Consider the following 26,197-nt stretch of genomic DNA (forward strand, 5'->3'; position numbering starts at 1 on the left):
GGGATGAGTCCAAACTCTCTTCCAATGCTCGTGCGGAGTTGACCAAGGCCCAATCTCATTGGGACAAATTGAATGCCAGGATTCGTTCTTTTTTATTTCTGTCTTGCACCACAGCCATGATAGCTCACATTGAGCACTTGACGATGGCTCGTGAGATATGGCTGGAGCTCAACTAGATGTACAACCGGATAACCCTGATGAAGAGGGTTTCTTTGGAAGTGCAAATGTGGACTTTGTCCGTAAATAAGTCTTCTTCGCTTCGGGAACACATCAACAAGCTTCGGCAGCTTCAGATGCAGGTTCAAAATGCGGGGAAGCCTATTTCCTCCAAAGACATGGTGATCACTTTACTATCCCAGTTGCTGCCACGATTCGGTACTTTTTATTCCGCTCTTATTGCTTCAAGGCGGGAGTCGACTCTTCGGTGGGAAGAGTTGGTTCCTATGGTCTTGGACCAGGAGGAACAATTGAAGGGACAGAATGCTTCCAAATCGGAGGCATTGGTTGGTCAAGCCTCTCAGAAGAAGGGAAAGGACCAAAAGAAGAAGGAGGACAACAAATCCAAGAAGAACAAGGAGAAGGAATCGACTTGCCATTTTGTGGGAAGACCGGTCACTGGAAGAAGGATTGCTCCGATAAAGACAAGGAGGATACCAAGAAGAAGGACACGAAGAACTCTGGAGCGATGGCTGCACCCTCATCAGCTGCTTTTCTACACCTAGTAGTCATTGAGGACTCTACACCGAAGACTTCTGATGCTGCGATGACAGCTCCCCAGGCTCAAGAGTGGATTGTGGACAGTGGTGCTTCACGGGACTCCTTTTTCCGTTGGTGTTTCCCATTTCCGACCTTCGCGTGGGCAGATTCTCATTGGAGACAGCTCTTCTGTATCTATTGCTGCACAGGGTGAGATGCAGCTTATTCCAGATGGACATGGTGGTACCCACACCTCTGAGGTGTTGCATGTGCCAAGATTAGGGTATCATTTACTTTCGGTTCATAAGATTTGTACTCTTGGCCTCTTGGTAGAGTTTGACAGTGATATTGTTCGAGTCCTTGATCATGAATCGAGAAAGATTCTCTTTGCAAGGTATGAGGAGAATGGCGTCTACAAATTGAAGTCTTCTTCAGCTCTTACTTCTCTTCTTATTACTTCTCAAACACAGTCCGAGCTATGGCATGCTGGGTTTGGCCACCTGAACTACGAGTACCTTCGGAAGGCGTCGCGAGGGTCGTTTGTCCGAGGCTTGCCGGACATAGTGGTGAGCCATCAGCCATGTGTCTCCTGCATTCGTGGGAAACTGCATCGGGATGTGATTCCCAACAAAGCTTCTAGGCGGTCTACTTCACCCATGGAGCTTATATCTACGGATCTTTGTGGCCCAATGAGAACCAAGTCCCTGAAGGGGAGCTTGTACTTCATGTTGATCGTAGATGACTACAGCAAGATGACTTGGGCCTATTTCTTGCCTTTGAAGTCGAAGGCTTTCTCTCACTTCAAGGATTGGCTTCTCTTTGAGGAGAACCGTTCCGGCCGACGACTGAAGACCTTGCATTCAGACAAGGGAGGTGAATTTATGTCTAATGAATTTGCTCGTTTTTGTGCAGATAGGAGCATTCACCAAGAGTTTGCTAACACCAACACTCTCCAAGAGAATGGCATCTTAGAGCGGAAGAACCGAAGTGTGATCGAGATGGCACGCACCATGATGGAGAACCGACACGCACATCAGTTTTTGTGGGCCGAGACAGTGGCTACCGCAGTTCACATCCTTAATCGATCTCCCACTTCGGTCGTTGACAGGATGACACCTTTTGAGACTTACTTCGGGACTAAGCCTGATGTCTCTTATTTCAAGATCTTTGGGTGTGACGCTTATGTGCACATTCCGAAGACACAACGTGATAAGTTCGAGGCGGCTTCCCAACAACGGGTTTTTGTTGGCTATAGCTCCTAGTCCCAAGGTTATCATTTGTTTGATCCCATTAAGCAGGATGTCTACACAAGCCGAGATGTGCGATTCATGGAAGTTCTGACCACAGAGGGGGGTGAGGAGCACCCCGTCCTTGGAGATCCAGGGGAGAGTTGGGCTCCCAAGACAATTCCTTTGGAGCCAGAGCCTCTTGATGGAGATTCTTTTTCTGATTCAGAGTCTTCTCATCCACCGGCAACCCCCGAGGAGCTTCCGCCGGTGGATGTTCCTGAGTCTTCAACAGATGGAGAGCGACGGGGAGAGGTTCATCCTCCTCCTTGTTGGGCCCGTGACACACTCCGAGATTCCGGGATCAAGGGGGTCCCTGAGGAGTGGGAACCGCAGGATGAACCGCGGAGATCGCGGAGAAACCAGGCACATTCTTCGGAGCTTGTTTGCCCACTTCCGTGAAGGAGGCTTTGCAGTCTGATCATTGGCAGGCCATGGAAGCCGAGTTGGAGGCTATTGAGAGGAATGGCACTTGGTCTCTTGTGCCTCATCCCTCTCACAAGAAGGTGATTGGTGTCAAGTGGGTCTTCAAGACCAAGTACCTTAGTGATGGTTCTTTGGACAAGCACAAGGCTCGCCTTGTTGCTAAAGGTTTTGCTCAGCGCCCAAGCATTGATTTCCATGATACTTTTGCCCCCACTGCTCATATGGCAACTATTCAAGCTGTTCTTGTCTTGGCTGGCCATAAGAGATGGCTTGTTTATCAATTGGATGTGAAGTCGGCCTTTCTTAATGGTGACTTGCAGGAGGAGATCTATGTTGAGCAGCCTCCTGGCTCTGGATCCTCGGATGGGAAAGTTTACAGGTTGAAGAAGGCCTTGTATGGCCTCAAGCAGGCTCTGCGTGCATGGAACGAGAATATTAACTCGTTTCTTCAGTTGAAGTTGGAATATCGGCGCTCTACGGCCGATCCGCAACTTTATGTACACACTTCTGAGGTTGGTCGTGTGTTGTTTGTGTTGTATATTAATGATTTGATTTTGACAAGGGATCATGCACAAAAGATCCGAGAGACGAAGACAGCTTTACATCAGGCATTCGAGATGACGGATTTGGGGCTTCTTCATTTCTTCTTGGATCACGAGATTTATCAGTCTCAGAGGGGAATTTTCATCTCTCAACAAAGGTACATTCAGGAGCTCTTGGTGACTTTTGAGATAGAGACTTGTCGGCCCATTACTACTCCTATGGATCCGAATTGGAAGGCCACTTCACACTAAGATTCTCCCATGATGGATGCTTCCCGCTACCGTCAGTTGATTGGATCCTTGATTTGGCTTCTCAACACTCGTGTTAATCTTTGTTTTGCTGTGGGTCTTTTGGCAGGGTTCATGATGGAACCCAAACAGGTGCATTGGCAGGCTGCCCTAAGGATTCTTCGGTATTGAGGGGGACCTCTAACCTAGGGATTTATTATCCCGCAAGTACAGATACTTCAGATCTGGTTCTTGCAGGTTGGAGTGACTTGGATTGGGCTGGCGATGTGGGCCACCGCCGGTCTACTACAGGCTACTATTTTATCTTGGGTACAGGTGTTATCTCTTGGAGTAGCAAGAAGCAGCCCACGGTAGCCCTTTCTTCTACTGAGGCGGAGTATCGGCTACGTCTTCCATCACATGTGAGCTTGTGTGCATAGTTATCAGGTACAAAAAGTACGGTACGGTACGGTACGATAAAATACAGTACTAAATGGTACCTTAAGATTTTATAAGGTACGGTACGATATTAGTACGAAAAAAAAAATAACTTCATTATTTTGAACTATAGATGATAGAACAAATATTTAAAGTCTAAATAGCAATGCTATTGGAGTATATAAGATGAATACTTGAGGGTAACACACCAAAACCTCTATGGCATATGCCGCATGCGCAACATGCGCTACAACTTACAAGTACATACATAGGAGTGGATACATCATACATGAATGATCATACAAATAAGAGGCATATATGCTTGAGAGAGAGAAGGTTGAGAGAGAGGGAGAGGCGAGAGAGAGAGAGAGAGATGAAATGGCATGAGATGCTTTATTAACATCTACAAGAGGCCAAAATGACCTGTGAGACCAACAATTACCAAACAAACCACCAAAGGTTTTGGTAAAAGATTTATGAATTTTGTTATGTTTTTGTTTGGCATTGCTAAGGCTAAAGTAGCTACCGATGGTGCATTCACTAATTCGTGTACTCTCAGAAGGTACATTAGACCAAGCTATCCTTTGGCTTAGTTTTATTAGCAATGTGTACTAATGCTTTGGGTTGGGTGGTGCAAAATGAGCTGTGAACAAAGGTAAAATCAATAGGATTAAGCTACTTGATGATTCTCAAATGGTGCTGAATTTATTTATTGATGACACTAATATATTGTGAAAAATGATGGGACATCAATTAGAAACGTTTGGAACTGCTTGAATACCTTATGTATGGCCTTTGGCTCTAGGATAAATCATAACAAAACATGTATGAGGAGTCTAATCAAGCTTCCACCCCCTTTCTAGGTTGATCGATCAAGGCTACAAAATCACCACCACCACCACAACAATAACAATCAACAACCCAAACCACCACCAACAACAACAACCACGCCCAAAAAAAAAGTGCTTGTTTTTTTGTATGAATTCGTACTGTACCGTACGGTACGAACCGTATAGTATGAACCAGTTCGTACTACGTACGAGTGCAACTATGGTTGTGTGGCTTCGAAGATTGTTGGAGGAGCTTGGCTGCCCCCAAACTCGTCCTACTCTTCTGCGATGCGACGATGAGAGTTGCATTGCCTTGGTACGGAATCCTGTATTCCATGCCCAGACGAAGCACATTGAGATCCAATATCACTTCATTCGGGAGAAGCTTTTGGATGGGACCATTGATGTGGAGTATTGCAAGACGGAGGATAATCTTGCAGATTTGGTCACAAAGGCGCTTCGCATTCATTATTTCAAATTCTGATCTTGAGATCTGTTGGCTGAGACAGACTATGCTCGGGCTGACAGAGATCGAGGTCATCAAGTCGAAGACATACGCAGATATTTCCTCTGCCCCCTTGTGTATTTCTGCACTCTTATACAACATACTACACCGCAGATTTTCTGCGTTTACACTGTCTCCTTTTCTCTCTCTCTCTTCTCTCTGTGTTCACTCTCTCTCAGTCTTTGTCCTGCGCTTCCGCATCGCTGCACTCTGATAACTATATGCTCCTTTCAGAGTAGAATTCCTACAGTAAAAGCATCCATCAGGCTAGTCTCCCTACTAATTATGGCTTATTGACCAAATACAACAAAGCTTGGTGGTCTACATGAAAGATCCTTGGATTTCCCAACAAATAATGCCGAAAGTTCTGCAAAGCGAAGATTATTCCTAAGGCTTCTCTCTCCGTCATAGTATAGTTCTTTTCAACTATAGTTAACGTCTTGCTAGCATAATAAGTCTGTCCAAACCACCCTTTAGTCTTCTCTTCCTTCAAAACAACTCCAACCACAATATTTGAGGCATCAACAAAGACATTAAGTGGGACATTCCACTGCAGGGTTACAAAATTGGAGCCACTACTAACATTGTCTTCAATATACTAAATGTCTTTTCTTGATCATCTTTCATATAAATTATACACCCTTTCCTATAAGCAAAGTGAGAGGAGTACATACATGAGCTAAGTATCTAAGGTACCTGCTGTGCCACTCAATTTAACCAATGAACCTTATGATCTCTTGCACAATCATAGAAATTATGGCTTTCTCAAAACCAATTGAATCTTTCTAGGACCAATGGTCATTTCTTCTTCTGATATAATGTGTTGAAGTAATACTCCCATCTTAGTAGAAAATACTAATTTAAATGGATTAAATTATATCCCAAACTTTATGCATCTTTTAAAACATAACTTAAGATGTTGCAAATGATCGATCTTTTTGCCAAAAACCCAAATACCATCAATGAAAACACTCATGAATGTTGTAAGATACGAATCTAATGTCTGTGAGCTGCTTTCTCAAATTCAAATTGATCGTTTTTTATTCCAAAGTTCATAAATGTGCTACCAAAGGCTCCCATTCACTGATGAATGCCATCTTGTCCATGTCATCAAGGTGCATTCTGATTTGGTTTCTGATTTGATTGTACCCTGAGAAACCATCAAAAAAACTATAAATTTTATGACCAATAACATCATCTAACAACGAATCAGTAAACAAAAGAGGAAAAGGATCCATTATACTGATTGCATTCAGCTTCCTATAGTCCATGTATACCTGAATCTTTCCATTCTTCTTTGGGACAACAACTATAGTGACAACCGTGCAAATTCATTAAGAAGTTTAATAAAACCCACTCTTAGAAGCTTATCAATCTGTTTCTTGGCTTGCTTTGCATAATCGGGGTCATACGATACCTCTTTTGCATTATTGGTTTAACATGCACTTTCATGTTGATCCAATGTTGGCATACCTAAGGATCAAAACCTTTCATATCCGTATATTACCGTCCGAATATATATTTGAACTCTTGATAAAGTTGTGTAGTAGCTACTTTTTTTAGTCCTCATCCACATAAATACTCATTTTGATTGGCTTAGAACCAATTACAATATCCGAATTTACCTCTTCTACACCATCCTCCAAAACTCTTGCTACACGGTATGCTCAAATTTCAACTCCGCATCAATGATAGCTTATTGACTCGCTTTCTCCAAAGCCTCTTCAATCTCTATTTCTTGATTATCCTATAATTTATGCAATTCTTCATCAGGCCTCTAATTCTCTCGCATAGAATTGATAATTACTTGCTTTTTTCATGACCATTTGCCCAAAAAGTGTACTAGGCTTAAGATCTCGAAGAAGAAGAAAAGATCTCAGCCCATAATGCTATCATAACATGTTTTTCTAATATTTAGCTAAAAAACAGTAGCATACCTTGATATATATGGAGTTACAAGGCTACCCAATGAAATCCCCATGCCAAGAGGAGAAAAATTGGTCGTTGTCCATGCTTCATATATGCTGTAAGCTCATTCCATGGCTGAAATCTACAATTTTCTGCAACAAGAAAGAGAAGAGTGATTGTCTCCAAACTTGGGTTCCTTCAAAAATAAGAGAAAATAAGCCCCAAATAGCCAAGATAAGCTTTCCAAATGAGTAACCAACTACTAATTAATCATATCATGTTTTTATTAAGAGCTAATTAATGATTTAGTCATTAATCATAAGTGAGCTACTCACTAAGCAAAACTTTAGCTCAAGGCCTACTTAATAGCTTAAGTACTCTAAGTGAGCTGCTTACTGAGCGAAACTTTCAATGTAACTCAATTCTAAAGTGTAAATTTTCAGTTTAATGAAAGTTTCACATTGCGCCTTGTTCCTTTAGCCCTAGCCATATACCACATGGCTTGTACATTTTATCCACTGCATGTTCCAACGTTAAATCCTTCCCTACCAGCACAATGGTCACCATGCAAAGAGCTACTAGGGATACCAGAATTAAAGTTCATTTTAATTAAAATCTTCATGAAGTTTAATTAAATCATTAAGTTTATAACTTCATTTCTCATTCTGATGACACCACTACCTTTGTCTGGGCAGGTATCACTACTTCGCATGTACCCTTTGCACCTTACACATACTACTTCTATACCTTTCCTTGGCTCATTGTTATCCTTAACAACAACTTTTTTTGAAACCTTGAATAAGATCAAGGATTTTTTCTAGGTTTCATTAACTAATGCTTTAAACAACTCATGAAAGCCTTTTTGCTGCTCATGCACACTTAATTTTTGTCATGATCATTTTCCTACTGCAAGACTTCTTGCATACACTGATGTTCTTGATTAAACTCGTCTTTATCACATTTCCTGTAGTGGATTTGCAGGGCTGAACTGATTTACCCCTCTTTTCCTCTCCAATTTTTGCACCTCTTTTGACCACTTCTCTGGTCTTCTCCTACACATCCCAATCTATCTTTTTCTTTGCTTTGACCCTTGTAATAGCCAAGACTTCAGTATCCTTTGAACAATCTTCCACTATAATACAATTTGAGCAATCACATCTGACATGTTCCAACACTTGCTGACTTATAAGCTTCCGCTCTTTACATGACATCTCTGATATTTCAACTTCCTTAGTTCTTTGCTTTAGTTGCTAGCCTATGGACTGCCCCTCTATAATCTCATCAAAGATTTCTACTAGGACAACTACTCCAAGGGCCGGTAGTTATCACTAACCTGGAGGTACTCCTGCTGGTCACATTTCTTGCTAATCTCAGGTTTGCATCCCTCTTTCAGCCCTATGGTATACCCAAAACTCACAATCCGGTCCCTACCTTCCACAATAGTAGCAAAGTCTTCTTGACCTCTATTGTGTCTTATTCCATAGTCTTGGCTAGTCATTGGCCCACTGTTTTTGTGATTAACCCTTTCTACCAAACCCTCTAAATCCTCTATGTGGTGCCATTTCAAGTACAATTTAATTAACAAGTGCTACTTACAATACTGACACATCCCAGCATTCCTAACAATTGAATTATATCAACAGTTTTTTGCTTCATACCCAATTTTTTGACAAATGGTACAAGACTTCACATTCTGTTAAGTATTCATTACTCCCATATTCATTAGTTGCTTTGAATCTTTCTTCCTAGCCTCCTTTCCAAGCTTTTCTTACCATCTTTATCTTTACTTTTCTTTGATCCCTAGACAACTCTCTATCTTTCTTTGACTTTTTTATGCCTTCTTTGTCTTCTTTTCCCCCTTTCATCCTTTAAATCACTTGACTCACTATTAAAGTCCGATTCTGAAAAAGAATCATCATCCTCATTGCTATCATAAATATTAAAATCTTCCAATTCGGAATCGGAAGACTCTTGGTTGGCTTTCATTTTGGACATTCTCTTTCCAAGTCTCTTTTCCACCCTCTAGGTGGCATCAGCCAGAACATTTATAGTGCCACCAATCTACAATACAATATTAGCAATTGCTCTTGCTATGGTCTTATCTAGACCCTTCACAAAATAGAAACTCTATAGTTCCACTAATGGTCTATCCACAATATCCAATCTACTGAATAAATTCTTAAACTTCTATGCACTTGCATAAGAATAAACTTTTGTATTATTTGCTTTAATTTCTTTAGAACACTAATGGCTATTTTATCCTTCCGAAATCTACTTAAAAATGCATTAGCTTTTCCCTTGAAGTTGCAACAAATTGTTTAAGTTTAACTTGATTCCCATGCATATTGAATCCCTAACCTAAGGGTTGACTCGTTGATTTGAATTCATTATGAGTTGTTTCTTTAGCTTCTTCAATGGAGCTCAAGGTTGTCACATTTGATGGCATCCGATTAGTACAATCCAATGCTAGTACGATACTAATTGGACTAATAAATCTTGGACCTACATCTGATGTTACATCTGATGAAAAAAAAATACATATAATTTTAATTCTATGCTTAATGTTTGGACTTAAACATAAACTTGGAGATTCAATTCAAAAGTAAGTGCAAAAGAGAGTTGAAACAATATTCAAGAGTCAAGACCCAAGAGTATAGTATATATAATGAAACCAATAACTTTATTATGAGCCAAATGCGCAATCTCATACAAAAAGTATACAAAAATGGATTGAGATAAAAGTCATTATTCATGGCTCAATCCAAATCAAGATACATCATTACTCTTGAGTGCTCATATCTCTCAACATCAAAGATGAAAGCATCCTCATCGCTGCTTGAGCAGCTATCACCCTCCTCAACAAAATCACCCTCACTAATGACATTGCCCTTGTCATCTGTCGGAGTGAAGCAGTGCGGAAGCAAATGACCAAGACAAAGAGTGAACAAAGAGAGGAGAGAGAGAGGGAGAGAAAGAGACAATGAAACAAAGAAAATTTGCAATGAAGAATGTTGTATAAGGATGCAGATATATACACGGGTGCAAAGAGAATGTCTGTGTATGTCTCCACCTTGAAGATCTCTCTCTCCGTGAACCCCACGGACAATCTCCACAATCTACAGCCTGACTCCGACCACAACTGACTGAGAATGTGAAGACTAGGGCCAATAAATAGGCCAGCAATAAATGGCCAAAAATTACAGGTTGACTACATTAAATACACTCCACTAGTCTTGCCACAGATGTGACAATTGGACTCCTTTTCTTTATCCTTCTTGGGTTTGTCCACCTTCTTCTTCTTTTGGTCTTTCCCCTTTTTTTGAGAGGACTAGCCAACCAAAGCCTCAAATTTAGAAGCATTAGTCCCTTTCAACTGCTCCTTTGATACAAGACCATAGGAACCGACTCTTCCCACCGAAGAGTCTCAAACCGCCCTAAAGCAATCAAGGTGGAATAAAAGCCACAAAAACAAGGCAATAACTATGAAAGAAGACTTATCGCCATGTCTTCAGAAGTGATTACCCTCCCTACGTTTTGTACCTCCATTTGAAGCTGTCTCAGCTTGTTAATATGCTCCCGCATAGAAGATGACTTATTGACACTCATGGTCCTCATTTGCACTTCCAAAGAAACTCGTTTCATGATGGTCATACGATTGTACATTTGATCAAGCTCCAGCCATATCTCATGGGCCACCGTCAAATACTCAATATGGGACATAATAGATGTAGTACATGAGAGACGAGCAGATGTGAGCATTGAGTTTATCCCAATGTGCCTGAGCTTTTGCCAACTCCACCTTATCATTGAAAGAGAGTCCGGTCGTCTCGCAAAGAAGGATGATGAATAGCCGTTGTAACAAGCTCCACCAAATAATAGGATCCAAAATGGCAAGCATCATGACCCGCCAAATGCAGTAATTCTCACCATCGAGCTTTTGATCTGATGGAAGAGCTCGTAACACGAGCACCTTCCAATCCATGATCGCCTAAAACTCTGTCTTAGCCTCAGAGAGATACCTTCACCTACAATGCCTACATAAAACACAAAAAGCAACCCCCTCTGATTGTGAGAATACAGCTTGCTAGGGCTCTTCACCACTCGACCCACTCGCTTTTCACCTGCCGGAGGCGATGAAAAGGTAAAATCTGCACTTGAAGGCCCAAAACGCAGCCTTCTTCCTTCTCTAACAGCAAAAACCAGCAGCAGCTTCAGAAAATCTTCTCCTTTCTCGCACCCCACGCTCACCTCAGCCTTATTCTGATATGCAGCCCTCCTGCTCGCCCTTGAACACTGAAAACGCAGCCTTGTGTCACACTGAAATTTCCTCTTTAGACAGGTCCACAGTTCTTCAATGCTCTCATACCATGTCAGAGTGAAGCAATGCAGAAAAGAATGACCAAGGAAAAGAGTGAACAAAGAGAGAGAGAGAGAGAGAGAGAGAGAGAGAAAGAGGCAGTGAAACGTAGAAAATCTATAGTGAAGAATAATGTATAAGGATGCAGATATATACACGGGTGCAGAGAGAATGTCTGCGTATGTCTCCACCTTGAAGATCTTACTCTCCATGAACCTCGAGGGCAATCTCCACAGTCTGCAGCCTGAAAACTGGGAGCACAATTGATTGAGAATGTGAAGACTGAGGCCAATACATGGCCAGAAATAACATGTCCGCTGCATTTAATGCAAATAGCTGGACAAAAAAACTGTCTGACTAGACAATCTGACTACACTGGTCTGTCTGCCTGCCACGTTGCCTGCCTATTGTACCTATTGTCATCTGCTGCACCTGCTACACCTGCATGTTCAGGGAATGTCCAACTCTAACATCATCATACTCGGACAAAACAGTCACAAAAGTGATTGTTGTTGGTGTATGGGAGGCAGGGCGGGCAGGGATCAGAGGCCGAACGGGTCCGCCGGACAGGATCAGATGTGTCAAACGGGACTGGACGGGTTGACCCATCCATCAGGTGTGGACAACCCTGATGGAGATAAGGGATTAAAAGTCAAAGATTGCTTTGCTACCACCACAGAAACAGGACTGCACTACCCAGCACTAAATGTTGCAATCTCTCAGCCACTTGATGAGTAGTAGTTTGTTAGGGAAGAGGTACTGGTTCTTCTTCTTCCAGTTCTTCCATACGGTTGCAAATTCTCTTGCTTCTCCTCCATCATTCTGCAATGACTCCTGTTGTTGCTATCTTGCCCATGATTCTCTCAACTCTCTGGACTGGCTTTTTGTCAAAATGACATTTGATGGATAAGGATAATTCTTCAACATATAAGCTGAAAAGCAAAACCAGCCCCTTAAACTGCATCCTCCTGCTTGAAAGGGTGTATGACCGCTTCAAGATTTGCACGAAAATTCAAATCTCTGGCATAAAACAAGGTCTTTTTTATTTGAATTTTAAAGCAGAGGTACAGGCAGCACTGGTAGCATTGCCAAAGTATTACAGCCCTAAGTCTATATAAAATGTATACCAGGACTGCATTGCTGGTATTCGTATTGCAGCATATCTGCACTGCTGCTTCAGGAAATAAGAACATAGACCAAGAATACCATCACAACATGTAAAACAAAGACCAAACAACATTTATGGTAGGATAGAACTAAGAAAAGATAAAGAATATTCACAGATTGATCACATAAAACAGGCCACAAACTATCATATTCTTCATTTCAACATAAACTCTCATCACCGTACAATCATGGGCAGCAAAACAAAAATAATAATGCCCTCTTCAAGCCACACCTCTTGGAACCACACAGACTACTTGTCCCATGGCATTTTGGGTTCATTTACATAACAATCTTTACAAACCATACACGACTAGGGCTAATACATACTACCAATAATCATATCCAAAGCCTAGCCTAATAATGTTATTGTTGATGCTATAATTAGTGTATATAAATTAAGAACTGCTGCCCTTTGAGTTCAAAGGCCGGTTTCTCCCTCCTCCTAACTCTTGCACATAGAAGACAATCTCATTGGCTTCAAACACAGCGATGCAAGCCCAAGTATCTGAATAAACTGGCATATTGGAGTGAGAAAACAGCTTAAAAACTCACAAAAAGAGTGTGGAAACAAAAAGACCTATTTGAAAGATGTACTTCATTGGGGAAGTTCTTAGCAAAATAGGACAATTGAGTGATGTATCCATAGCATAGCTCACCAAACAATTGTAAGTACCCATTCAACATAGTATGCTTAATAACCAAGATCTTAGCTTATTTCCATGACTAAATAGTCCAACAAAATTGAAAGAGGAAATTTTCCAAGCTTAAGGTGCAATTACTAAGATATTATTATAATGACATACATGTGAAAGGGATAGAGACGGGAAACAAAAATGTGGTTCAGCATCACGGAACAAAGTTTCAACCTTTGTCTGAAATGGCAAAATGAGGAAACAAGAACTTGAAAAATATAAATATATAAAAATAAAGATAAAGATAAGTGTGTGTGTGAGTGTGTGAGTGTAGTAGTAGTATATTGTACAAGCTACTATTTTAGCCTTTATATAATAAGATGCTTACATTGCCAAGCATACCCATCACATACACTACTTTGTAGCTACTGGTTGCTAGTAGGCTGCAGGAGTTGAAAGTTAGTACAACCCTCATAGTTACGCAAATCTTATGTGTGACTCCATGCATCCTCTCATTATAGATGGCTTTAATGAGAGAAGCAAGCATCAAAACACATGCAATAAAAGTAGAATTTGAAGGCTATAAATGAAAGCCGAAACTAAAATACATTGCCTATCAACCAAAAACAAAAACATAGGTAGGTAAAGATCAAGCCCTTTCCCCTCTTGGGCCAGCCCCTAAGAAACAATTTGATCAAGTGTGCAATATCGCATCTTTTTCTTCTCTCCATCTGCAACTTGTGAAGAGCAATGAAGACCAAGTATTGCTCACATGTTGGAGTATAAGTGAGATCGAGACAAGTAGGAGCATTCACAACTCGGTCATGGTGTTGAGGCAGATCAAGGCAAAGTGAAGAGCTGTCTCGAACAGGAAAAATTTGACTCTTCTTCGACTATTGTAAATAAATATTCGAGGATCTCTTTGAGAAATACTTGAGCGGTAAAATTCTAAAAAAACTTATAAATCTTCCAAGGGTCATTCTATTGTCTATGAATAGAAGAAAATCACTATAACATATGAAACTCGTAAGTAGTGAGATAGAAACACACTCTTTCAAAATCTTGTGCAGAAGGAATTTTGTGTGATGTTTTCCTTGGTTTATCAAGCAGGGTCACAATGTAGCCTCTCTCTGCATAAGCACCTTTTCTGAATGGACTGGATCTTCGTCCTACCTCGCCACAAGTTCTTTGGGACTACCTAGTGGACAAGTTTATGGGATGATATATGATGCCTCCTAACTACTGCATCTGTGTCGATCATATCAGCAAAGTATGATCTGTGGAGACTTATGTTGGGTTGTGCAAATTAGGACCTACTGTCTTACAAGGCCCTTCTTTAAAAAGCTTAGTAAAGGCTGCTTCTAGCCAGTCTTCACAAATATAATGGCAATTGAGGTTTATAGAAGGAGAAAACCAACTACTTCTTCAACCTAATCCCATGGCTAATGGCCCTTGGAGCAATATTTGTCAATATTCTCTAGGTAAAGCACAGAAGAAAGCAAATCACATTCTGTACGGCATGGTGCACTTGATGCTAGTGTTGTCAAAAGATGACGTACCAGCGAGACAGCAGGGTTTGCGGGGAGGAACACGGAGTGAACCCAGCAAACATGGAGAAGAGAAGAGAAGAGAGAAGAAACTTTGATGAATGGAATGATGAAGTTCCGAATTATGGAGTGAATGTGATATAAGGGACCAAGGGTGCCGTAGCACAAGGAAGATGATGAAGACAACCACGAACCACGAACCGCAATGTCCTCCTGAAGGGGTGTAAGGGTAGTGGAGAGGCTACAAAAGAGGTGATGGACTGAATGAATCAATCGTAAGGAATGAATGAGAGAGTGGCCTTTAAATAGGCACAGTCAGTCTAGGATGGCGCCCCTTTTTGGGGCTGCAAACCCTAAACGCAAAACGCAGAAACGCAAAAACACAAAAACGCAAACTGCACGTGAAGGGTGAAGGGTTTCTCAACACCCCCTCTCAGGCCCAAAAAGGGGAACAAGAAAAGAGTGAGGTGGAGATGCAATGCTACATGCTGAAGAATGCTCATGCAGCAGGTGCCACTTAGAGAGTGTCCCTCGTGGGGAAATTGTTCACTTGCCCAAGCGCCCTAGTACAAAGATAATGAAAACATGCAATGCATAGGAGGAATGTCAGACTTTGTGTGGTGCCGAGAACCATAAGGATATGGCCGTACTCGATCTCGGGAGGTGGCTCCATACTGACCAAGTGACCAAGGCAAGAAGAAGATGTAGGGGATCCCCAAGATCCAAGATTTCCACCGGAAAGGGAACCTGTAGTAAAGAACAGTAGACAAAGTGAACTAGAGAAACTGAAACTCAACCTCGGGAGAGAAGCCACTAGCTCCGTGCATCCATGCTGGAAGAAATACGAAGGCCTCGTCACCAAGTCGCGGCTGAACCTCCGAGGTCCTGATCTAGGTGGTACCTGAAGATCCTGGGTATCAGTAGAAGAGATGATTGGTCGAAGATAGCTGGCGTAGGTTCCCCCTCTGAGGTGGGAGATGGAGGGGCCCCCACTGAAGTCAAAGAAGAAGTAGATGCCCCCTCTAAGGGCAAAGAAATAACATCCCTCTCTGAAGTAGATAGGGAATCCAAAAACTCATGGATCACGGACTCCAAAATGTTTGATGACGAAGGATGTACCGCCGTTCGTGCCGAAGAAGGTATCTGGGATGCCGAAGAGCTCCCAGAGGTGGCCTCTCGAACCTGAGTAGTCGAGGGTGGGGAAGGGTAGGGCTCAGAATGAGCAAGAGGTGGGCAACAGTCGCTGTCTCTCAGTGGAGCAGACTGGGTAGCCGAAGAAGAGGAAGGAGTCGAGCAGCCACTATCTCTCGAAGGAGCGGACTGACGAGGAGACAATATCAAACAATCATTGTCTCTCGATGGAGCGGATTGTAGAACCACAGGTCGTGGTAGCCACTGTACCCGAAATAGGTGGGAGAAGATTGCCATTGGCATTGCGACGATCTCCAGGAGTTCGTAGCGCCAATCGATCCTCCATGTGCTCGAAAGGACTTAGTGCGCATCGGATGCGTCTTATTGCCTTGAGCATAGTACTCTGATAGCCGATGCAGAACGATCTCTGTGGCCCAGAAAGGAGAGGTGGCACAAGGAGTGCCTGGTGGAAGACACATATACTCCAGGGGGTTGGGGAGCAAGGGTCGAAGTTGGCAAGCATTGGTGGTGTGTTCGGTGATGCCGCAGTAGGAGCACCCAATAGTCTGGTCATCTATTGGTAAAGAAGCCATGGATACCAATGTGCCTTGCTGAAGAAGGAAGAGGTCAGCCACCACAAACCACGAACCGCAATGTCCACCTCAAGGGGTGTGAGAGCAGTGTGAAGCACGAACCGCAATGTCCGCCTGAAGAGGTGGGAGGGTAGTGGAAGGGTTGAAAGTGAGTTGCGAGTGGAAAGAGGATGTGACCAGCAGTAAGAGACTGCAACCAGCAGAAAAACGCAGGTGAGGAGAGAGAAACACTAAAAACGTAGGCAGCATGTGAGAGAAAGACTAAAAACGCAGGCATGACAGCCTGTAGGAGAGAGAGAGACTAAAAAACGCAGACAGGACAGCTTGCAAGATAAAGAAAAGCTAAAAACCCAAGTGAGGAGAGAGAAAGTGAAACCAGCCTTTCTTCTTGGAATGGGTGGTGATAACCTGATTTAAGAGTTAATTACAGCAATAAATAAATGCATATAAAATGAAATACACACTTTATCATAACATTCTTGGACAGTAGACACCCTGTTGGCCCCAAAATTGGCGCCCCTTGCGGTATTTCTTTAGCTTTCATTCAATCGGAAGGAGTACAAATCAAGATTCTTCAATCTCCTCCTACTAACCAATTGCTCTTGCTGTCATAAATGACCAGCAAGCCTTTCGGGTCATTTGCCCCTTGATTCACCCAAGACTTCTTCTCCAATTTGACCCTTGGCTGGCCAAAATCTTGCCCCAAATCAATTCGAGATGGGCTTGCTCCTAGAATCCCTTGATAATCTTCAATTATCAGCTGCTGATTTCAGTCCCTTGAGCCTTCAATCTCCGGCACGGATCCCAAGGTGGCTGCTAAACCCTAATTTCTGCTGTGAATTAGGGTTTACTACAGAAATTACAGATCAGCCCACCAAAAATGGCTGAGATCTCCTCCGAATGGCTGAGAATTGCTGAGAGTGGCTGAGAATAGGCTGAAGGAGATGAGAGAATGCTGTAAAGAGAGAAAATTTTGAGATTTGTCGCGAAGAATTGATCAAAATCAGCTGCTACCCTACTGTACCAGCCCCAAACGGATGCACCAACAACAATAGGAGCATCAGAGACTGTGATCTTCAGGAGAAAGAGCATCAGAGCAATTGTCAACTTCCCAAGGTCAAGAATATGCAATCTCCATCACCAAAATGGTCTCCAATGGTGGCTGGGAATTGGCCCCAAAAGCTGGCAGCAACAGTCCAACACCTCTTTCCAAGAGCTCCAAAATGAAAAAATGAGATTTCCCTCTCCCTTCAGCCCTATTTAGCCTTTCCCCCACTTGCATGGGAAAGTTTTGCCAAGTGGCAGCTTTCTTAATCCATTTCCAGCCATTTAATTAATTTTCAGAATTAATTAATTCTGAAAAGTAATTCAGCCCTTAATCCATGCCCAAAAAATTGACCTTGTCCATCCAAAAATTAATTGGCTAGGCCATTTGCAACCCAAAGTGGTCCCATGCATTAATTGACCCTTGAACAAGCATTAATCCATTAATTAATGCCTAGTCCCTAGTATCACCACTGACACTTAATGGCCAATTAATGGTCCTAGGGGCAAACTGACACCAAAATTCACCTAGAATCTAACAAGTCTAACTTGTTACAACTTTTGCCTTTGACACCCATCTTTTTCACAGGGTGCTTCGGTTTTCAATTGTGAGAAAGTAGCTTGCACCTCACATGTGCAACACATGTGCATCTTTTAATTGCACATTTGATTAATCCTTTAATCAAATGTCAATTAAACATAAGCAAAGCATCAAATTTTCACGTCCGCGTGACAGACCACCCCCCTTGAAATCCTTGCAATCGTCCTCGATTGCACTGTAATGTGTCAAAGCAAACAATATTGCACTGGAATTTTCACAAGGCATCATAGTCAATACAACATTGGCTATGCTGGCTAACTATCTCATATGCCCACCATTTGCTGAAAATTTCCAGCCAGCATAAACATAGCATAAAGCTCAACAATAGTTCAAAACTGTTGCTAGAAACTCATCGGATGCATCCCAAACTCTTGTTTCTCAACAATGCTTACTACACAACCATATTAAAGCATAAACCAAGCCGAAACCATGGCTGAATTGTCAATGGCATTCAGTACACATGCTGCTGTCTATAGAACCAGCTGAATACCACGGAAACTAATGATCATACACTGAAAACTAGCACTCGGTAATCAGTCTCTCATGATCATAACTTAATGCAAATGTACAGTTTCAAAGCTGCAGTGAAAACCATACCCATCTGCATACATACCACAGTGACTAGTACACTGAATAGTGACCTCATGGCAGACATACTGTCAACACAGTACCTTGGATGCTTGATGAATACATCCGAGATCCACTATACACGAGAGCAATCCATTCCTGGAGGAGTGGAAGTGCTACCTCCCCCTTGAATATCAGGTGGTACTCTGGACCCTTGCCCTGCTGAACCCGAAAGAGCCCGATCCAAAGTCGGCTCTAACTGAAAGGCATCAAGGTAGAGCTGCAACAATTGAGGATGGTCTACCAAGTCATCCTCTTCCATCCATTTAGCATCCATTGGTGAATAGTTGTGAAACTTCACCCAATAGCTTATGGAAGCTTTACCTTTGACCTTTTCTCTTTATGTGCCAAAATCTGCTCGGATACCAATATCTCATTCAGCTCCTCTACATTGGACTGAATTTCAGCAAATACATCCTTAGGCACATCACCAACAAAAGGCCTCAACAAGCTCACATGAAAGGCATAGTGTATCCGCTAGTGTAGAGGCAATTTCCTTGATAGCCAGCATTAAACGGAACATTTGCATGACTAGCACTTATTCCTTGAGCCCCAAAAGCACGACGGGGTACAGATGCTTGCCCATATGCGTGATTTTCCACACCAGGCATCATACCGATGCCGCCATACATCGGATTATGCATTCCATGAGCCATACCCGAGTGCATTGGGTTATACAAGCCATGCATTGGTTGCTGAAAACTATGGGGAGGTGTGCCATACATTCCCACATTCGATCGCTCACCCACCATAGCATGAAAAATTGTGCTACCACCAAAGTAAGCTGGCTGCCGTAAATTCTCATGCAAACCTTGCTATCCAAAAACCATAGAATTAGCATTTACATCCTGAACTTGCATATGCATTTCTTGCCCAACTGGCACCAACTACTTTTGATCATGAGCATCTTTAGGAGCATCTTGAGAAGGCTTTGGCTTGTTCTTTGGTGCATCTAACTGTCCCGAAGTTCTAGAAGAGGATTTTCTCTTCTTGCCCTTGTTGTCCTTCGTAGGAGTGTTCAAAAACCGAGTAAACTGAGGATCTTTTGCCAATTCAGCAAAGATATTGGCTGCTGCCCTCATTCGATTCTTGAATGCATCAAATTCCATTTCCCCTTGCTAATCATCATCATCTTTCTGCATTGAGGGTCCAACATCTTGGCCTTCAGCCACATTTTCAGCATGTTATCCATGATTCGTGCCTTGTCCAAAATCAGGCATTGCATTTCCTTCTTCCCCATGTGAATATGCATCATGAGAGGCATCATTACTGCTTGATTACTTCCCACTGTATGAAGACATCTTACTGTACTTTCTCAGTTGAGCACAAAGATTAGCACTAGCACAAAGCTTTGTCTTGCAATCAAGTGCCTCGGGCCCATCAAATCAAGAGATTTGATGTGTCCCGGCAACGGAACCGTGAAACCAGCCTTTCTTCTTGGAATGGGTGGTGATAACCTGATTTAAGAGTTAATTACAGCAATAAATAAATGCACATAAAATGAAATACACACTTTATCATAACATTCTTGGACAGTAGACACCCTGTTGGCCCCAAAATTGGCGCCCCTTGCGGTATTTATTTAGATTTCATTCAATTGGAAGGAGTACAACTCAAGATTCTTCAATCTTCTCCTACTAACCAATTGCTCTTGCTGTCATAAATGACCAGCAAGCCTTTCGAGTCATTTGCCCCTTGATTGCCTTGGCAGTAGCCAAAGTTTGGAGTTTGCAGTAAATGGATGTTAAGAATGCCTTCTTGCATGGTGAATTGCAAGAAGAAGTGTATATGGAGCAGCCAGCAAGTTATGAGGATTTAAAGCATCCCACATATGTGTGCAGGTTAAAGAAGGTGCTCTATGGGCTGAAGCAAGCACCTAGAGCATGGTTTGATAAGATTGGAGAGTATCTTGTCAATATTGGATTTTGTAATTCTGATGTTGATCACTCACTTTATGTGAGAAAGGGAGATGCAGGGTTGGTCATCATAGTCATCTATGTGGATGACTTAATTATTACGGGTGACAGTGACAATGGGATTGCTGAAGTTAAGGACTTTTTGAAGAAGAAATTTGAGATGAAAGATTTGGGTGGGCTAAGATAATTTCTTAGTATTGAGGTGATCAGATGTGATGATGGTATATGGCTATCCCAATGGCAGTATGGCTTGGATATGTTATCCAAGTATGGCAGAAATTACAGATCGGCCCACCAAAAATGACTGAGATATCCTCCGAATAGCTGACAATTGTTGAGAATGGCTGAGCATAGGCTGAAGGAGATGAGAAAATGCTGTAGAGAGAGAAAATTTTGAGATTTGTCGCGAAGAACTGATCAAAATCAGCTGCTACCCTACTGTACCAGCCCCAACAATAGGAGCATCAGAGACTGTGATCTTCAGGAGAAAGAGCATCAGCAACAATTGTCAACTTCTCAAGGTCAAGAATATGCAATCTCCATCACCAAAATGGTCTCCAGTGGCTGGGAATTGGCCCCAAAAGCTGGCAGCAACAGTCCAACACCTCTTTCCAACAGCTCCAAAATGAAAAAACGAGATTTCCCTCTCCCTTCGGCCCTATTTAGCCTTTCCCCCACTTGCATGGGAAAGTTTTGCCAAGTGGCAGCTTTCTTAATCCATTTTCAGCAATTTTCAGTCATTTAATTAATTCAGCCCTTAATCCATGCCCAAAAAATTGACCTTGTCCATTCAAAAATTAATTGGCTAGGCCATTTGCAACCCAAAGTGGTCCCATGCATTAATTGACCCTTGGACAAGCATTAATCCATTAATTAATGCCTAGTCCCTAGTGTCACCACTGACACTTAATGGCCAATTAATGGTCCTAGGGGCAAACTGACACCAAAATTCACCTAGAATCTAACAAGTGTAACTTGTTACAACTTTTACCTTTGACACCCATCTTTTTCACAGGGTCCTTCGGTTTTCAACTATGATAAAGTAGCTTCCACCTCACATATGCAACACATGTGCATCTTTTAATTGCACATTTGATTAATCCTTTAATCAAATGTCAATTAAACATAAGCAAAGCATCAAATTTTCACGTCCTCGTAACAAAAAGACTAAAACGACAGACAGCAGGTGAGAGAAAGACTAAAAACGCAGGAAACAACAGCAACAGCAGTCAGTATGCTGAAATCAGCTCTGAACAGTGTGTGATAGGCTGAAAATAGGTGCCAGACTATTGTAGATAGCAATGGCCAACTTGGACCGCAATGTCCTCCGTGTTTGGGGTGTGGGCAGCAAGCTGAAATACCTGAAATCTGCAAAAACGAGATTGTTTTCTGAATGGAGAGAGATCAGCAACAGTCGTTCTGTTGTAAACCACTGCAAACTGCGGGTGGAAGGCTGAAAACAGGCGCCAGATTGTAGATGACAGTAAGGGACAGTTGAGACTGCGATGTCCTCCGCGAAAGGGGTGTGGGCAGCAAGCTAAAAACACCTGAAACCTGCAAAAACGAGATTTTGATGCAGCGGAAGAAGAAGAGAAGTGGATGTCGAACCCGCCACCGGTCTTTGCCTTCACTGGAGTGGAGGATCTTGGCCGCTGTTTGAGCAGATCGAGCTCTGATACCATGTCAAAAGATGGCGTACCAGCGAGATAGTAGGGTTTGCAGGGAGGAACACGGAGTGAACTTGGCAAACATGGAGAAGAGAAGAGAAGAGAGAAGAAACTCTGATGAATGGAATGATGAAGTTCCGAATTATGGAGTGAATGTGATACAAGGGACCAAGGATGCCGTGGCACAAGGAAGATGATGAAGACAACCACGAACCACGAACCGCAATGTCCTCCTGAAGGGGTGTGAGGGTAATAGAGAGGCTGGAGAAAAGAGGTGACAGACTGAATGAATCAGCCGTAAGGAATAAATGAGAGAGTGGCTTTTAAATAGGCATAGTCAATCTAGGATGGCGCCCCTTTTTGGGGCTGCAAACCCTAAACGCAAAATGTAGAAACGCAAAAATGCAAACTGCGGGTGTTCTCAATGAACATTGTATAAGCTTGTCATTATCCATGACTTTACACAGGGATAATAATCAAATTATTATGCTCGGATTACAATATAAATAGGTATTTTGAAGTTCATAACAGCAATACAGAGGCCTGGTGAGAACACATAACCTGCAGATTACAAGGGATTTGATCTCAGATTATCTGCAATGAAGAAGTGGTTCTGGAATTTTTTCTAGAGGTTCTGAGAGGACTTGTGGGAAGACACAGCATCTTCACAACTACATAACTAGATCATGCAGTCTGCTGGATTGTGCAATGATTCAGCTATGTAACTGGTTGTGAGAACTAGAAAAACCTTGATTTCATGAAGATTCATGTATGTGCTCTAAACCATTTTATTGGTCAGAAATATGTGAATACAATTACATTCGAACATAATTACTTACTACTACTATTGTTGTTATTATCCTTCGTAAGATTGAAGAACTTACCCTAACCTGGTTTTCTTGAATCCACTTTCTCTTCGCCCTGCAAAAGATATCTGAATCCGGATTTGTATTACCTCCTCGGAAAAACTCACATCTCTTTTTGGAGAAATTTCTGAAGCTAATAAGTGATTTCACCTGTTTTCTGATTTTTGTAATTTCTTCTAGTTTTGATTGTAGTTGTAACAACTTGTTCCTCAACACCTTTTGACAAAGCCTATTTTTCTTAAGGGCATCCAAGGCGCTTCGTGTACCTCCTGCCAGTGGGCCCTCTGTAAGACCTGCTACATCAAACACTACACCATCCACTGGCTCGTCTGAAAGAGCTAAAGGGTCATCAAAAACTTCCACCTGTCCAGAAATGAATGCTTGAGTATGCTGCATAGGAACAATATTTGTAAGATGACCAGGAGATGAATCACTGCAAACTTCTGACATTGGCGTGCCATCCATGGAAACATCTTGAGCAATATGTCCATCATTTGCTTCCCACTCAGCCTGAGATAAACTGCCTACTTCTTCAACTCCCTTCAATAGCAGGTGATTTGCTTCAGCACCCTCGAATGAATTCTTACTGCCATTTGCTAGAACCAACAAAAAATTTTGTGAGAAGCCATAGGTTTCAACACAGTATAAACTTGGAGAATTGCATGTTAACTCTAAAACATGCCCAAACATTGGACATCATCAGTGGGAGAGAGAAATGCAGATGCCCCATGCTTAACAGCAAAACAATTCATGTTACAGGACAAACCGAGACAACTCAGGTGCTATGAAATTTGAAAATAACTCCAATGCCAAGATAATCATCATATGTCAGGGTGCAGTGAATGCGGAACCGTATGACCGGACTGAAAAGAAAAGGCGTGAACACAGAGAGGAGAAAGAAAGAAAGCTCCATTAACGTCCTTTGGAGGCCGAAATTGGCCTATAGGACAGATCAAATGATTCATTACATTCCACTTGGGGTAACATAGCCATTGAGGCACATAAAAAGAAAGAAAATGAAAAATAACTAAAATGGAATAAACTCTAAACTCTTATGACACATAGCTTTAATTACACCATTGAGTTCCATTACAAAAATAGAGGGTAGCTAAATCCCATTAGAAGATACATTTATTTCTGGGAAAGTGGGGTGTGAACTCCCTGATGACTACTTTTCCTCCTCGATACACTGCCCACTTACCATTTCTTCATGCTTCTCTGACTAGCTAATTCTACTGGTCGATTTTTAAGCTGGAGGAGGGTCAACTAATCCGCTATCCATACTTTTATCCTTTGTAGGGACTTAGTTTGCTTCATCACAGCTTCCTTCTCTGTCATATCCATGTAACTGACTCTTGCTTGTGTGCCTTTTGAGAGAGAGAGAGAGAGAGAGAGAGAGAGAGAGAGAGAGAGTAACACTAAAGACTGCAAAGTATAAATGCTGAAGACCGAAGAAGAATCTGTACTATGGGCTATCGGAGTATCATCAGCCGGAGCTCTCCCTCCCACCTGCAGAAAAATGAATGTACGTGAACCCCAGGCAGCAAACTGGCTGACTGCAACAAACTAATTAAATAAAATGCAGCAGGTCGGCCAGGCTGCAAACTGGCTGACTGCAACAAACTAATGAATAAAATAATCAAAACTGCTGCTGCAATCGCTGCTTGGCAATGTGCAATAAATGCTAGCCGCTGCACTGAAAACTGTCAGACCTGCTCCACACTAGAAAAGTCTGCCCTAAACTGTCCTGACACAACCTATGCCCATCTTGGGGATGACCAAATCTCCAACACCCCCCTCAAATCCTGAACAAGCATAAGGCTCGGGGATCTGGAATGCCGATAAAGAACGGCCTAAGGAAGTGCTTCAGTCAACAAATTTGCCACATTATCCTCTGTCTTAGAATACTCCACATCTATGGTCCCATCCAAGCTTCTCAGGAATCTAGTGATACTATATCTCTACGTACTTTGTCCTAGTCTTGAAAACGGGATTTTGTGCCAAAGTTATGCAACTCTCATTGTCGCACAAGGAAGTGTAGTAGCTCTTGGCTGTGAACAACCAAGCTCCTCCAATAACCTCCGAAGCCAAACAATCTCACAAGTGTGGTAGTACAAACCACTTGATACTCAGCTTCTATAGATGATAAGGCAACTATGGGCTGCTTCTTGCTACTCCACGAGATAGCACCTGTACCCAAAATGAAGCAATAACCCATCAATGACCTCTTATGGTCAATGTCTCCAACCCATCCAGCCTCCTAACACCAAAGCCTTAGGCTCACTCATAAATCCTGCAAGCAAACCAACTCCAACTGTCTGTAGCGGAAAGCATCCGCCAACAATGAATCTCCTTGAGCCGTAGCCTTCCCATTCAAATCCATGGAAGTAGACATGGTCAACACTCTCCATCTCAAAAGTAGTCAAGAGCTTCTGCACATACTACTATTGGGAGAGAAGTTCCCCCTCTACCATATCTCATGACCTAGGAAAAAATGAAGAAGTCCCAAATCCATCATCTCAAACTTCTCATGGACTGCTTCTTTAGTCTGCTTGACCATCTGGGCATGGTCACCCATCAAGATAAGATCGTCCACATAAAGCACAAACGTTGTGTGCCCTCCAGGACATGCGAGCCTACAAATTGGGATCGAATGTGGAAATTAATACCCTAACCTTTCTCAAAGAAATAAGTCATTCTTCTCATTCCAAGCATAAGGAGCTTGTTTGAGGCATAGGTTGACCGCTTTGGTTAAGATGTCTGCAAAATTATCTGATGAAGGCACAAACTCTAGACGAATAGTGCCTAGCTCAACTTTGCTCTCTCGAAAAGTGGCTCCCACATGCCGCGTCCGTGGTGTAATGATCGGATTGCCTGCAAGGGCAATGGCACTCTGGTTGTCGCAATAGATAACAGTGGAAGAGTCGCAAGGAAAATGAAGCATCGTTAATAAACTCCTCAGGTAGATAGCCTCAATGGTGCCATCGAAGACAGCCTTATACTCAGCCTCAGTCGTGGAAGCCGCCACCGTCTCCTGTTTACGACTAGACAAAGAAATGGGAGCCGTGCCCAAGGTAAAGAGATAGCCGCCATGGGAATGCCGGGTGTCAAGATCTCCTACCCGATCAAAATCAGTTTACCCCTGGAAACATAAACTAGAACCATAAGTTAGGCCATAAGAATAAGTACA

At 42.4% G+C, this 26,197-nt stretch overlaps 1 protein-coding gene across 3 annotated transcripts in view; it reads right to left on the bottom strand.

The window, feature by feature from the left end:
- The window catches only part of LOC148025173 (uncharacterized), a 58,772-nt gene that overhangs the window by 14,283 nt on the left and 18,292 nt on the right, over positions 1-26,197 (bottom strand). The window contains exons 2-3 of one of the 3 annotated variants that reach the window (XM_087694941.1): positions 23,158-23,603; positions 23,026-23,075 (exon numbers count right to left, since the gene is read on the bottom strand). In XM_087694941.1, coding sequence (XP_087551067.1) covers positions 23,026-23,075; positions 23,158-23,603 — 496 coding nt within the window. Of the gene's footprint in view, positions 1-23,025; positions 23,604-26,197 lie in introns of all 3 variants that reach the window. The other 2 variants (XM_087694940.1, XM_087694939.1) reach the window with 2 other exon arrangements.

Source organism: Lygodium microphyllum, chromosome 15 (assembly GCF_053477565.2).
Source record: "Lygodium microphyllum isolate KBCC chromosome 15, Lygodium_microphyllum_v1.1.10, whole genome shotgun sequence".
Classification (NCBI taxonomy): Eukaryota; Viridiplantae; Streptophyta; class Polypodiopsida; order Schizaeales; family Lygodiaceae; genus Lygodium; species Lygodium microphyllum.